The 14,548-nt window shown below is 54.6% G+C and overlaps 4 protein-coding genes across 4 annotated transcripts; 2 read left to right on the forward strand and 2 right to left on the reverse strand.

The window, feature by feature from the left end:
* Positions 1-786: 786 nt before the first annotated feature.
* On the forward strand, positions 787-2,843 carry E0L32_004975 (uncharacterized protein; the record flags this gene model as incomplete). The annotated part of the gene is made up of 4 exons (XM_031139444.1): positions 787-811; positions 885-998; positions 1,063-2,616; positions 2,725-2,843. 4 exons carry the CDS (start codon positions 787-789, stop codon positions 2,841-2,843), a joined length of 1,812 nt encoding a protein of 603 aa, XP_030996577.1.
* Positions 2,844-3,690: 847 nt separating this feature from the next.
* Positions 3,691-4,567, reverse strand: E0L32_004976 (uncharacterized protein; the record flags this gene model as incomplete). Its single annotated transcript, XM_031139445.1, has 4 exons — positions 3,691-3,944; positions 3,994-4,233; positions 4,284-4,399; positions 4,458-4,567. 4 exons carry the CDS (start codon positions 4,565-4,567, stop codon positions 3,691-3,693), a joined length of 720 nt encoding a protein of 239 aa, XP_030996578.1.
* A 540-nt stretch (positions 4,568-5,107) lies between these two features.
* E0L32_004977 (uncharacterized protein) lies at positions 5,108-6,511 on the forward strand (the record flags this gene model as incomplete). The annotated part of the gene is made up of 5 exons (XM_031139447.1): positions 5,108-6,019; positions 6,073-6,105; positions 6,155-6,217; positions 6,275-6,325; positions 6,377-6,511. 5 exons carry the CDS (start codon positions 5,108-5,110, stop codon positions 6,509-6,511), a joined length of 1,194 nt encoding a protein of 397 aa, XP_030996579.1.
* Positions 6,512-11,187: 4,676 nt separating this feature from the next.
* E0L32_004978 (uncharacterized protein) lies at positions 11,188-11,562 on the reverse strand (the record flags this gene model as incomplete). Its single annotated transcript, XM_031139448.1, has 1 exon — positions 11,188-11,562. The coding sequence occupies one exon, from the start codon at positions 11,560-11,562 to the stop codon at positions 11,188-11,190; it is 375 nt and encodes a 124-aa protein (XP_030996580.1).
* Positions 11,563-14,548: the final 2,986 nt, after the last annotated feature.

Raw genomic sequence — 14,548 nt, forward strand, 5'->3', positions numbered from 1 at the left:
AGGAGCGAATTGACGGTGAGCGGAGATGGTTCTCGGAGAGAGTTCGGGTGGGTTGGAGTTGGGGGGAGGAGCACGAACAGAAAGCAAGATGGTTTGGGGATTGATTGTATGGGAGGATGGATGAGGTCAATTGAGCAATGCTCCCGAAGATCAGGTCATGTCATTTTTCCGAGGGACTTTGCTTATCCCGTGATTGGCCAATGCTCTGGGCGTGAGCTGAGGGTGCCCGAGTCAGGTGAGAGGTCATGTGACCGCGCGTCCTCGAGGCGCCCCCCGGAGATTTGAGGCACGTCATTGGCGATATTTGGCAGCGAGCGGCCGGTTTTGGAGTAAGGCTCATCTCATTGGTGATGATGAAAAGGCGTGGTGATTGTTTGACCGTGAAATCTTGATCGAGTCTTTGATTTTCCAAGTGAGGGCATGCTTTGTTGGCATCTCGAGAGGCAGGAACAAGCGACGCCCAGGCACCCCCGCCAATGTCCTCGACATCGCGTGAAGTGAAGTCACGTTGGTTGGGGTGCGGATGAGCGTTCGTACCGGTTATTCACCCGTTGAAGCCTTCTTAGACGTACCTTGCCAGTCTTCCCGGGCTGGGCGAGAGAAAGGCGCAAAGATGGGCTTGCGCATCACGACCTGGAACGGTGAGCTTTTTGTCCTTGGTCCTTCGCCTCTTCTCACAGTCTGCTAACCAGCTCGGCAGTAAATGGCATCAGGTCTGTGGAGAACGATCAGCGCCGTTGGGTGCCAAGCTGACGGATGCTGCAGGAACCCGTTCGGGTACCAGCCATGGAGCCTCGACCGGACATTCCAGGTGAGTCCTCACGTTCCACAGCCCAGAGTCCTTCACTGACCACGCTCTCTCCAGGCCATGTTTGACATCCTAGAGGCGGACATTGTCATCATGCAAGAGACCAAGATCCAGCGCAAGGATTTGCGCGACGATATGGTGCTCGTTCCGGGATGGGATGTGTACTTCAGTCTTCCCAAGCACAAGAAAGGTAAGCTCCGCCAGACATTCCCGTTCCATGCATGGCCGGCGACGGTGCTGACAGTCTCGCTCAGGATACTCTGGCGTCGCTATCTACACAAGGAACTCAAAATGCGCACCGATCCGCGCCGAGGAAGGCGTCACGGGCATCCTGTGTCCCCCCAATTCAACCACCAAGTTTCGCGAGCTCCCCGAGGACCAGCAAATCGGCGGGTACCCACATCCCGGCCAGCTCTCAAGTAGCATCGACGAAGCCACCCTCGACTCGGAGGGTCGCTGTGTCATCCTCGAGTTCCCGGCCTTTGTCCTCTTCGGCGTGTACAGCCCAGCCACCAGAGACGAGACCAGGACCGAGTTCCGGCTCGGCTTCATCGAGGCGCTCGACGCCCGAATACGCAACCTCGTCGCCATGGGCAAGCAGGTCATCCTGACGGGAGACCTCAACATCATCCGCGACCAAAGAGACACGGCTGGCCTCGCCGAGCAGCTCCGCAAGGAAGGCGTGACGCTCGACGATTTTCTCTCGACGCCGGCGCGGCGATTTTTTAACCATCTGGTGTTTGGCGGCAAAGTCATGGGAGAGCGCGACGAGGGCCGCGAGAAGCCCGTCATGTGGGATCTCTGCCGAGAGTTCCACCCGTCGAGGGAGGGCATGTACACGTGCTGGGACACGAAGAAGAACTGCCGCCCTGGGAACTTTGGGAGCCGCATCGACTACGTCGTCTGCACCGACGGAATCAAGGACTGGTTCGTCGACTCGAACATCCAGGAGGGCTTGCTGGGGTCGGACCACTGCCCGGTCTACGCCACGCTGGGAGATGTCGTGAAGCATGACGGGAAGGACATCCACATCGAGGACCTGATGAACCCAGCAGGCATGTTTGAGAACGGACAGCGCCTGCGAGACTGGACCGTCAAGGATCTGCTCCCCTTGTCTGCCAAGCTCATTCCCGAGTTCGATCGCCGCCGAAGCATCAAAGACATGTTTTTCAAAAAGCCCAGCTCATCGACGAACTCATCCACAGCCAAAGCGCCCACAATAAAGCCCGTCAACAATAACGGCAGTTCCTCGACGTCGAGTTCGAAATCCCAAGAACTCCCCGAAGACACCGTCAAGACTGAGACTCCTCCCCCGACGCCCTCGCTTTCGCAGACCTCGACACAAACAAGCCCCCAGAAACGCCAGCTGGCTCGCAGCGAGTCGGCCAGTCGGCCCCAGAAAAAGAGCAAAGCAGCCTCGGGAAGGGAAACATCAAACAAGACCACTCCTGGCCCCGGCCAAAGCAGCCTGACTGGCTTCTTCAAGCCCAAGTCCTCGACGGTCGAGGCCAGCGCTGCTTCCAGCAACCCTGGCAAGAACTCGCCCGCTCTTGCTCTTCCCTCCGAAGCAACCACCGTCCCGCCGAGCCTCCGCAGCGAATCTCTCGATCCGGAGCAACCCCCAGAAATCGCACAAGAAGAATCGCCGCTACGCACACCAGCGAGTGCCTCGGCAGACAAGGAGGTCTTTGACCCCATACAGAATAAGGAGTCTTGGTCGAGGCTGCTCGGCAAGCGGGTGCCTCCAAAGTGTGAGCACGGCGAGCCCTGCATGAGCCTCGTCACCAAGAAGCCTGGCGTCAACTGCGGTAAGTGCTGCTTCTTTTCCCCTTCTTTCCTCGTGAGATGCCACCTTGTCCAGGGTGTCCCTTGGTGTCGTCACACTCTTGACCAGGATTCGCTGACCCAATCTCCAGGCAGATCGTTCTACATTTGTCGACGGCCGCTCGGCCCATCGGGCCAGAAGGAAACGGGCACGCAGTGGCGATGCGGCACATTCATATGGAGCAGTGACTGGACTGGAGGGCAGCAGTGAGGGGAGCGACGGGAGCGAGGGCTCATGACGGACGTCGAGGAAGAGGAAATGAAGTGAAGCTATTCCCATATCGCTTTCCAGCTAGATACCCTTTCAATGTGATGATTCTTTCTACTGAATCTCGTCGCTTGCGGCTACCTTGCTCCTACGTGCGTGAAGACTATGCCATCATCGTCGCGGGGCAGTGTTGAAGCTATCACCACCATCCGCAAGTCCGGGCGCTCACGACACATCACAGGATCACAAGAGGGCAAAGGGGACGCAATAGTTTGGTGAACTCAAGAGTTCTTTTCTGTGGTGTTTTAGTCTAGTCTACCTAGGTTATTGTACAGGTGTTTCCTCCGATTGGGAAGGACTCGATGCTGATGATGATGATGCAGATGCAGATGCAGGTGTTGTACAGAGTGGTTGCTTGCAATGTTCGCTCTCCATCTCTTGCGGTGCCGACAGCCTCGAAACCTTTTGCTGTTTTTTTTTCCTGTTTGAAGAGCCGAGGAGGGGAAAAAAACAGAGGAAAGCAAGCATTCCTGTTGTTGGTCGAAGAGGCCGTTGGACTGACAGAGAGATTGGAGGAAGAAAAAACCCGGCCATGGCGATGTGGCGATGTGGTTCGAACAAAAGAAACAGCCGATGCAGATGAATGAAGATGCAAGGAAAAAAAAGAAAGATGATGACAGACACGACAAGGAGAAACAAGCAGTCGAGGAAGTAGACGATTTCCTGTCTGCTGCTGGGGCTTTTCCATCAAGACTGGCGAGATTGACGGCTACTTGGCAGCAGAAGACCGAGGTCTTTGCGAAGAGAGAACCAAGTTGAGAGCCAGTGATGATGGATGTTCTGTTCCAGCTCAAGCGGCGCCGAAAAGAACAGCCAGGTCAGTGGCAGAGGGAACCAAGACCTCATTGGCAACATCCGTGTGAAGCTCATGAGCAGACAAAAGCTGCTTAGGAGCCCGAGCACGGCCACGAGCAGCGCGAGTCGCATTGTACCGATAGTTAGGGTACAGCTCCTTGTGCTTGGCGTCCTCATCAGCAGCCAAGTTCGCGAAGTACTGTCTAACGGCGGTCTTCTCGTTCTTCCACATCTTGGAGACGATGCGAGCTGATCAGTTAGCAAGATCCTGGAGAAGGAAAACTCAGTGAGAACTTACAAATCTCAGCAGCGGTGAGGGTATTGTCAACCTTTCGAAGCTGCTTGGACTTGTTCTGGCGGTAGATGATCCAGGCATTCTTGGGGCGAGGAATACGCTCATGGGGCTGATCAATAGCCGAAGCAGCAGCAGCAGTGTTGGTAGTGGCACCTTGAGTATTGACAGGAGTGCCAGGCATTTCAGTGGTCATCTCAGCCGAAAGGTCGTAACCGATAATCTCAGCGACGACAGGGTCCATGTCTATGTGAAAGTCAGCATGCTATCAAAGCAACGGAATGGGGGGGACAAACGCTTGACTTCAGTGAGCAGGAAAAGGTCAGAGTTGAGACCCGAGTCCTTGCGCGAGATGCGGTACTGGCGCTTGGCCACAGAGTAGTGAACGTTGACATCGGCACCCTTCTGGGAACTGCATGTGTGGAATGTGAGCAGTCGAAATGTGCAATCGTAAAATAGAAGAAACTTACGCGAGTGCAAAAGCCGCCTGAAGGAGGTAGTTCATGCCGACAGTCTCCGAGACCTGGAGCTCCTCGCCATCGAGGCTGATGAGGAAGTTGCTGGAGGTTGGCTGAGCCATGATTCCGATGAAGCACCGAAGTGAGGTTGAGTGATGGTATGTAGTTGGGGAAGATGATTTGATGATGCAGAAGGTCTTTGTGAAAACCAAAAGGAATCAGAATCGAAGGACGATCACAATTCCTATTGTGTTTGGAGAAAAGACTTCTGAAAAAAGTGGTGAAAGGGGACAGGAATTGGGAGTTGGTGGGGTGGGGGCAGAGAGGATTTATAGAATCAGAAAAGCTGGCGGTTCAACTTCGGGGGCGGGTTTTTTTTGAGAGAGAAAGTGAATTTTGTGCGGTGAGTTCAGTTACGACGAGGGATACTTTGGACTGAGCAGTGAAGAACTTAGGCAGATGTGTTGCTGTGACGATGAGGTCAAAGTGAGACGAAAGTGAATGGGGAGTTGCAAGAGGTTTTTTTGGGAGAGCTACCTCCGTGGCCCAGACTACCTAGGTATATTATGCCGCCATTTCTCCCCCTTCCCCCTTCCCTATTCTTTCTTACAACCATCAAGCGAACTGCCAAAAGCAATCTCAAACCCGAGGCAATTTCCAAGATGGAGTTGTCCCAGGGTCATGACCCCGTCCTTCTGGGCCACAATGATTATCAACGGATCATACAAATGGCCAAGCTCAGCTCACCCGAACTTGCTTCAAAGCTCGACAAAAACCATCTCGTTGAACGCTCCGTGGAAGTTCAGAAGCAGGCGCTGATTTCGTCGCTCGTACTGAAAACCCAATCCTCCACCCCTTTTCAAACCGCCCTGAGCGTAATGAAGAGATATCAGCCTCCTGGAGGGCCATCGGTCTTCTCGCATGCAGCCGCATCTTTGAAGACACTCTTGGGTAATCTCATCTCCTACAGCATTGAGAAGGGGGTCCTTGAGGCGCTCTGGAGAGACTCATATCGCGTCTCTCTCGAGCCCCGAAACGACGCTGCACCAGTCATGACGAACATCTATCCCGACTTCACGGTCGGCTCCACACGACGGAAGCTCCTCGAAACAAACCTCCATGTCCTCCAATATCGAACAATTGGAATCATCCGCCTTGTCATCCAGATGGGCCTCAAGCAGCAAACTCCCATTCCTTTCGTTGCATCGCTGGTCGAGGAGCTTCTATGCTATCTTGAATTCAGAAAGAACGAACTACAGAAGTTGATGCACTGTGAGGAACAGGCTACTGTCAAGCCTGGAGGCGACTTCGATCTGAGTATCCCTAAGGATCTGAGGATTTCCTCCGAGACAGTGGAGTATTTTACCACTCGCAAGTTTTGCTTCGAGGAGGCATATTTCGATTCACCACTCATCAAGATTCCCGGTACACTTTGGACGAAGTGGTTCTGTGATCTGGACCAGGATTTCTTTCGCACCAAGGAAGCTCAAGTTGTTTCCCTCACCTTGCCGGAGTCAGGGTACTTCCTAGCTTCACCTGGAATGTACATTTCTCGCCGTAATGGCCTACGAGCGGTAAGAACCAAGCTCCCCTCGTTGCATGGCTATTGGACTAATCATTCTCTCAGAGAGGACTTAATATCCCATACGAAGATCATCAGGTTAGCACCCTCAATTGAATTCGCGAAACATCTTTCTGACAGCACACAGGCACAGTACCGAAGACTCTCACAGGCTTCAGGCGAGCAGTTCCCACCAGTAACTCGAACAGAGGTGAGTAAAATTACTCACTCAATAGTCGAAAATTTTGGAAATAACAATATCTTGCAGAGAATCGTCGTGATGACGAATGTTCAAGACACCATAGGCGATCCATTCCGAGTAAGTTTAACATCTACCTCTATATTCAAGATACATACTGATCAGAATTAGAACCGTCCGACTCAGGGTCGATACAAACTCTCTTACTGGAATGAAGTTTGCTGCGCGGTCGAGAATGAGCCGCGTCAGAACCTGGCTCAGTCACAGGAATCTACGGTCTCAAGATTCAGGACATATGGCTGGTAATGGCCGGGGGTGGGTAGTGGCTATGGGAACAACTGAGGCCACACATTCTTTCACACAGGGTTACGCAATTCAGTTCATTGTAATTGTAGCCAGATGTCTGCAGCCAGATATCTCTAGATGTCTATTATCCAGTTGAACTGTTTCTTGAGATGATTATCGCCACGACACTTTGTCCTACATGTTACCATCCCATAACATCACACCCGGATCCACGGTTGTGTGGGAATACTGACCGGCACTTATGGGTGGAACTTCGGGCTCTGATGCTCTAGATATAGACCAATGCATGGAACTCGGGCAAGAGTTGTTTGAATTGCTAGGGACAGAGCCGGGTTCCGAGATTATCTGACTCAACTCTTCCTGGTTTGATGTTTCAGTAGTAACACGCGGAATGAACATGGTGCTGCGATATTTGACGGCCATTTTGTCCAGAAGACTTGCCATGTTGTCTACCATATATCCGTTGGAAATGCAGGTACACAGAAGGTCATACTCTGTCGTGGAAATCGGACCGCTCATGATGATCTTTTGCTCGGTTCTCCTCAAGACCAGATGTCCGGTGGTGTCTATGACTGGAACCCAATGAAAGTGTTCAAGGTATTGATCTGGCGGAATAAGTCCCATCACCGGACATGCGTAGTCGAGAAATGATCGTACGGGTACATTCGCTTTGCCAATTTCATCTCTTAAGAAAGAGTACACCCGGGAAATCAGATTCCATTCGTTATGGAAGTTGTCGTTGGCCCATAGCACGGTCAAGAGCCGTGATCTCTCCTTTTGCTGAGTTTTCACGAAGATGCTGGCATAGTAGGCTATGGTTGTGCCACCATATGATGAGTAACCGATCTTCTTGTGAATTGGGCTGTGGAGGTAGCCTTGTGTATGGATTGCTTACTTCGAAAAGCGAGGAATCCGTTCAAAGCGCGCCTCTGAGAAGGCATGGCCGAACGACCCCGTGGTCTAGCCATGGCCGTCCGCCGGCCCGAGTGCGCACCGCCCCGGAGGACCGGCGGATGTGTGTTTTCGTCAAAAGGACAAAAGGTGCCGGTGCGTCGTCGACGGATTACCCCGGCGGGAAACAAAAACAGGAGAGGAAGAAGAAATAACTCTCAGGGCCCAAGAACCATCGTTTTCTCAAGCTGTCCCGTACTTTGTCCCCCTCCTGCGGGATCAAAAGCACGTTTTTTTCGAAAGAAAAGATATCCGGATCGTGGGGGGTCGTTTTCGTTGTCGTTGTCGTGTTTTTGTCGCGGCAGCAAGCAAGCAAGAGAAAGAAACGGACGAGAAGGTAATATAGGGACCGGACCCGTCTCGGCTCGCGGGAGGAGAAGACAGGGAAATGAAGCTCAGGGAAATCAGCGGATTCGCCCACGAGCCCCCTCCTTTTTGCCGTTTTCGTTTTCAGGAGAACCAGCACGGCTGGGAGGAGGGGCAGGGAGAGGGAACAAAGGGAGGGAGATCACGCAGCGTTGTAGACGTGTGCCGGGCGGTTGTCAAAGAAATGTCTGAAAGCATCAAAGGGGGAAGAGAAGGGGCAGACATTGGCACGGAAGTTAGTAGACATGGTGTTATAGTATATTTACAGTAAACACCCCTAGCTAGCTAGATCCCGGACCCGGAGAGTCATGGACGGCGATCACAGGAGTTGATACGACTCAGCCAAAGGCATCATGACAGCTGAAAGCGCCCATCCAAGTAAGCTTATACACATCGCAAAGGAGGGGGGATGGTCGGCGGTGGGCAGCCATGCCGGACGTCGGCCACTCACTCCACTCCCTCGCCAAAGTCAAGTATAAACGCCAAGCATGAGTTAGTTAGGGGCGGCGGCGGCGGGGGGGAGAAAGCAAACCCGCTAAGCAGAGACAGTACGGGGGCCATGACAGGACATGTCACGGTGCCCAAGCCTGGTAAACTATAAACTATTCCATTACACTATTCCCAATATCCCCCGCCCCGAAACGGGGGGAGGGGGTGCGCTATGCCATGTCAAATAGGGGGGGAAGGGGGCGGAGGAGGGAGGGAAGGAAAAACACACGTCTGAGCAAGAAGTTTCCTGCCCGTCGGTAAACTATACAGACCGCCAGCCCCCCTCAACTGCCCGAACCGACCTTTTTCACATCTCTTGCTATCCCATTCCTTGCTCGGGGGTTCCAGAAGTACCTCTGGTCCCAGCCCCAAGTACCTCCTGTCCGCAGAGCCCTTCCCTCGCGTAACCTTAAGCGAATTGAAAAGCCCTAACCTAGAACTGCCGGAGATCTCCCGATGGAGAGAGAAACAGAAAGAGAGAGAGAGAAGCCCGGAGTTCTCCCGACCAGAGAAAGCCGGAGTTCTCCCGACGAAAGGGGCAGTGAGTCACTCAACCTTATTGCGTCGTTTCTGCTGCAACGGGACTAGTGCGATAATATCTATATATCTATTGTGTTGTCGGGCGTGACTCACTCACTCTCGCCGACTTTATTGTCGCCTGATTATACAAGGCAGCGAGATGATGCGGTTGGGAGTGAAGTTAGCGCGAAAGCCGGGCGGCGAGGAAGGGCAGTTGAAGCCGTAGATGCTAATGCTATGCGAGCCAAGGTAGAGAGGACAACGAGCAGATATGCTGCCCGGCTGGAGAGGAGGGAAGGGGGGGCAGATACCAGGGAGGCGGGAAAACGGACCAGGCAAGAGATCGCTGAAAGGAGAGCGCCAGCTCAGCCAGCGCCATTACTCGTCTACAAGAGGGCAGCAAGCAATATCACAACGGGCAAGGTAAAAGGCTGGCGTGGACGATTCGATTCCCCTTCAGCTGGGAGAGAGTAATGCGCTCTGAAGCAAACACGGCAAACCGTCCGTCCGTCCGTCCACCAAGCCAAGCCCAAGCCAAGCCACACGCCGTTCGCGGCCATCGCTTACTTACTTCGTTGATAAAGTCGAGAAACCAAGAAAAAGACGTTGTGTTTGTCGGCGGGCGCGAATATAGTGCCCCCCCCCCCCCTTTCTTCCTGACTCGCCCCCTTTTCTTTGTCCGACTTTCTAGTATGCATACCTTACCTTACTTACTCTTGTCTCCAAAACCGTGATTTACTTACCCATGCAAACTCTCCGTTCCCCATCGCCCTGCCTGCCTGCCTGCCTTCCCTTCCTCTTATAAAACCGTGTGAATAATATCTTTCTTTTTCTGGTTTATTATATTTTAATCGTCCCGAAGATACGGATCCCGAAGGAGAGGAGGGATCAAACCAGTCGAGGTGGGACTAGCCCGCAGGCCGGGGGGCATGCGGCTAATGGGCAAGAAAACGAAACCTCCGTGGAGCTGGAGGAGCTGGGGGCAGCAGAAACCAAAGAGTACCTCGCTTCCGGCGAGGCCGGCCTGCACCTACGAAGGTACACCCTGTTAGTGAGACCCGCACCCATCCCTTCCCAGAGATGATTGCCAATTAGCGCCACGGCTCCCGTCCCAGCGTCGCTCCACCGGTGCATGGGAAAGCTGGAGCTTATCTGGACGTCGCCGTCGCAGCTGAACTAAGAGAGAACAAAGAAGCTCTGACGGAGCTTCCCATCTCCCAGGTTGCCCGCCCGTAGGTTTCAAGACTTGGGTAATTACATCACAGCGAGCCAGTCGCGCAAGAATGGAATGCCAAAAAGTGACAGGTCACAGCCATAAAAAAAAAAAGGTCGTCAATTGCAATTGCTCTAGATAGTACCTAGGTATCCATCATTTCGCTTGCGTCGTCCCCAGCCTGCACCGGATGCTCCAGGTCCGAGCACGGCATGGGGCTTCTCTCCGACAAAAATCGCAGAGAGAAGGGAGCTTGACAGACCAAAGCCCCGTAGATAGCTAAACAGTAACACACCGGAGCTCAGAAACAGTAACACACCAACGCACCAAAACTGTAACAGACCTGAGCTCCTACTTTGTAAAAACACACCAGAGCTCAGGAACTGTAACAGACCAAGGATCCAAGAGAGCAACAGACCAAGGATCCCGGACAGTAAAAGAAGCCCGAGAGCAACACACATAGCTCCCAGGTAGAGAAAAGACCAAAGCTCCAAAAAGAGCAACACACAGTACCGTAGCTCCCAGAGGAGCCACAGACAGCACCAAGGCCAGGAACTGGCCAAGGCACCAAAAGAGAGCAAAAAAACACACAAGAGCACCTAAACATGCTCAAAACACACGCACACTAAAAGGGTCCTTGAAAAGGAAGGAAATGTGCCCAGTTGCCGATCCCCGCGCAGCCCATCAGAGTCCAGCCAGCCGCCAGACCCGGTTTCCAGGCCCAGCCTCCCGTGACGCACGCCAGAGGCTTGGGTCTTCTGTGACCAGCTGCGGATTTTCCCGCGCGAAGGGGATCCACAGAGTAGAAGCTGAAAACAGGCCTCCCCCCCTGTCCACATCCACTCGCGGCGGGGATCGACCAAAATCACACGAATTTCTGTTGAAAAAAAAGAAAAGAAACCTTCCTCTGACGAATGACGAATAACCACAGCTCCCGGGTACCCGGCTAGGTTGGTAGGTAGGTAGGTAGGTAGGTAGGTAGGTAGGCAGTGACGAATGACCTCACCGTACCGTTCACCTTCACCTTGGGGGAAAAGGGAAGAGGGACCGCTTTGCGCTGGCTTGGGAACACCCAGACGGACGGGGTGTCAGACACTCCGTACCCCCCCTCTCTTGTGAATTTTTTTGGGCAACGTCTTCACAAGGTAGTCCGGCGCCGCTGCCTGGGCGGGCGAAACACCCTCGGCTGGCGGCGGCCGCCCCTCTCCCTCACCAGCCTCTCGTGCATGAGGCGGCGCACCTCGAGGAGCGTGCGGGCGTCGTCGAGCCGCTGCTCCCACGTGACCTTGTCGTACTCGGCCAGCAGGTCCATGATCTCGTGCTTGCACGACGATCCGGGGCCGGCGCCGGCAGCCGTCTTCGTCTCCCGCGACGGGGGCGGCAGCGTCGGGCGCGCCTTGCTGGGGCCGTCGCCCTTGGGGGCGGTGGGGACGGGGGCGGTGACGGTGGTGGCCTCCAGCCTCAGCGGCATGGCAGTTGGCGGCATGATGATGGGCAGAATAGCTGGCGGCATGGCGTAGGTGCGCAGTAGTGGAGTCGAGATGGATGGGGAGTCAAAGAATGGGTAGGTAGAATCAATACCGGTAATAGAATCTGGGTGGTGGTATGAGGAGGCGAAAACGTGGTTCTCGTGTGTGTGGAACGGAGTTGGGGAACAAGGGACGGACTCTTTGTCTTCTTAGCTGCTTGCGCTTGATGGATTTCAACGCGAGACAAGGCAGGAAGACAAGACACATGCTCTTGTGGGTGATGGAAGTGAGGCAAGAGGCAAGCATCTGTCTTTGTCTTGGGAGGAGGAAACACCCGTTGTTATACGCGGCGAGAGGAGAGAGGCGAGAGGCTTCTCTTCCGCTTCCGGAGCAGAGACAAGAAACCAAGTCATTCTCTCTCGCCGGTTCGCCTCCCAGTTCCAGTGCCTACTTTCGTAGCTGTGCCCACCACGGTGTGGGAGATGTTGACGTTGGTGGCAGTCCCGTGGCGTCACTGCAGAATCCCGTCCTCTCAGCGTCGTCGGGCGTAGTTTCGGCCTCGGCCTCGTGCAGGAAAAAAGGGGATCAACATGGCTCTCGCAGGCTGCCTTGGTCGCCTTTCCTCCCTCCCGATGTCTGTCGGCCCTGCAGAGAACCGTGTGATAAAAGAATGGTGGACCAATGTAGGGAGCGTCTAGCCGCTGAACCTCCCCCCGGTCTGAGATAATCTCGGAGGGGAGGGGGGGGGGCAGTTGGTTCCTGCTCCGCCAAGGCCGGCGTGTGCGATCGGCAGTGGCATGTCGTAGGTGGTTGTTGGTGTTTGCTAGAAACCAGGATCCCGGTACTCTTGTGTCACGGAGAATCGGCGGAGCAGCGTCTCCAGAATGGGCGTGATACGAAACGAACGCGAGTTGCATGAGTTGAGGAAAGGGAGGGGGGGACCTTATTGGACGGGCACGGGTTCCATGGCCCCAAAGTGACAGCTCACAAAGGGTGCAGGCAGGCAATCAAATCCCCTCAGTGTGTGCAACACGGCTTTCCCTTCCAAGTCTGTTGGTCAGAGCAAGCACATGCTGTGCGATATGAGCAAAAACGGATGGGAGAGCCAATGGGATGCTGCCCGCCAGGGATCAACAGAACGTCAGAACCAACATGACGACTTGGCATCCGAAGGGCCTCTTTCGGGGGCGGGCGAAGAGTGAGACGGGAGTCTGCAGCGAATTTGCGATGCTTGCCTTGCTTTGTCGAATGCCTGTCTGCCAGCGTGCATTCTCGTCGGCTGGCCCTCGCGGATCAGAAGCAATCCGGGCCGGCGAAAAGTGAGACGGGAGTCTGCAGTCTGCAGCGAAATTTGGGGAATGTTTGCCTTGCTTTGCCGAATGAATGCCTGTCTTGCCAACGTGTGTATTGCATTCTCGTCAGCTGCCTGCCCCCCCTCGCGGATCAGAAGCACTTCCGTCCGGCCAACGAACCAGTCGGGTGTCAGCATCAGCGCCATGGCAAACCAACAACCCTAGTTCGTTGGCGGCCACCGCGGCCAGCGTCGGATGGCGTGGTGGTGGTGGTGGTGACCTGGGTCTGGCCGGGCATGGAGTGACGGCTTCCAGCATCGCAAGTTGGAACTTGGGGGGGGCCGGGCGGATGCGAAACCGCCAGAAAAAAAAGGGATTAGCGAGTGTGTGGACGCCACTTTGGTCACTCCGTCCGACGACCCCAGCAGACCGGTATCTCGAAGGGGATGTTTCTGGCGACATGCAAGAGGTGTGGAGGGGGGGGAGGGGTTGGAACGAGGAAAAGCAACAGGTTCTCGTTGCCAACAGAGTTGGTTCCCTTGCGCGCGCAGTAGTGACAGGTTCCCGGGACCGCGGTCAACGCTAAGATCAGCCCAGGACATGGGAGGAGGGAGTTTGTCAGTGACCGGTGAGACGCAGATCCTGGATCCGATGCGTCTTGCCCAGAAGAGGCGTGGCGCATCGGGCTGAGTGTGGATCTGCGTAGGTATGCCTGTCTGCCCAGAAGAACGCTCAGACGTGTGTGTGTGTGTGTGTGTTGTGTGCACATCGGCGGCCACCAAGGTAAAAGTTTGTGTGTGGATACCTATGCATGCGTGCGTCCGTCTGTTTCGAGAGAGAGACAATCGCAGAAAGAAAGGCCGAAGGCAGAAAGGCAAGAAGAAAACAGGCTAAAAAAGAAGGCAACCAGATTTTCAGCCCCCCGGCGAGCTGCGGCGAGCTGCGGCTTGGCAGCAACGGCGGCGGCGGCGATTGGCGAAGCAGAGAAGCTGTGTCGGCGGCGGTTTGCAGAACAAACATGCATGCACGTCCGGCACACACACGTCCAACAGGGCACACTGCCGGCCATGCAGGGCTGCTCTGCTGTGGCCGGGCCGTGGGCTGATGATCCCTGCCCCAAACCAACTGCATTGTGATCCCAATGATCCCTGCCGCAAACCAACTGCACCGTCATCCCAAGGTTGGTGTCATCCCAGGGTTGGATCCGACACACGACATGTCTGTTGGTACATGTCTATTGGTACTACATGTCTGTTGGACAACGGCGGTGCGGGGTTTTCTCGGAGGATCCTGCAGCAGAAAGGGCGAGAGAGATCAATGGCACGGCAGGGAAAATTAGATTGAAGCTGCTGCAGATGTTGTGGATGTAGCGCGCCTGTGTCTTTCGCGGTTAATTGCCGGCCGATGCAACGGTGAACGGTGATCGGTGAACGGTGGTAGTGGTGGTGATGATGATGATGATGATGATGATGATGATGATGATGATGATGAAACGACGGCATCCCTTCCGTCCCGTTCTGTGCACTGCATCTCGTAACCGGGCAGCAACACTGAAAGACATGTATGCATCGAGCCGAAGATGCATGGGTTGTGATTTGGAATTCTTTTCCCTCAAAAATGAGGCGAGCATCACGGAGAGCTGCATGATCAGCATATTACGGAGGCTAGCATGGGAGCAAGGTCGGAGAGGAGCTCGGAGAGGAGCTCGGAAAGGAGCTCGGAAAGGAGCACGGGAGCA

The sequence above is a fragment of the Thyridium curvatum genome (genome assembly GCF_004353045.1).
Source record: "Thyridium curvatum strain D216 chromosome Unknown NODE_25_length_444008_cov_73.864110, whole genome shotgun sequence".
Lineage (NCBI taxonomy): Eukaryota > Fungi > Ascomycota > Sordariomycetes > Thyridiales > Thyridiaceae > Thyridium > Thyridium curvatum.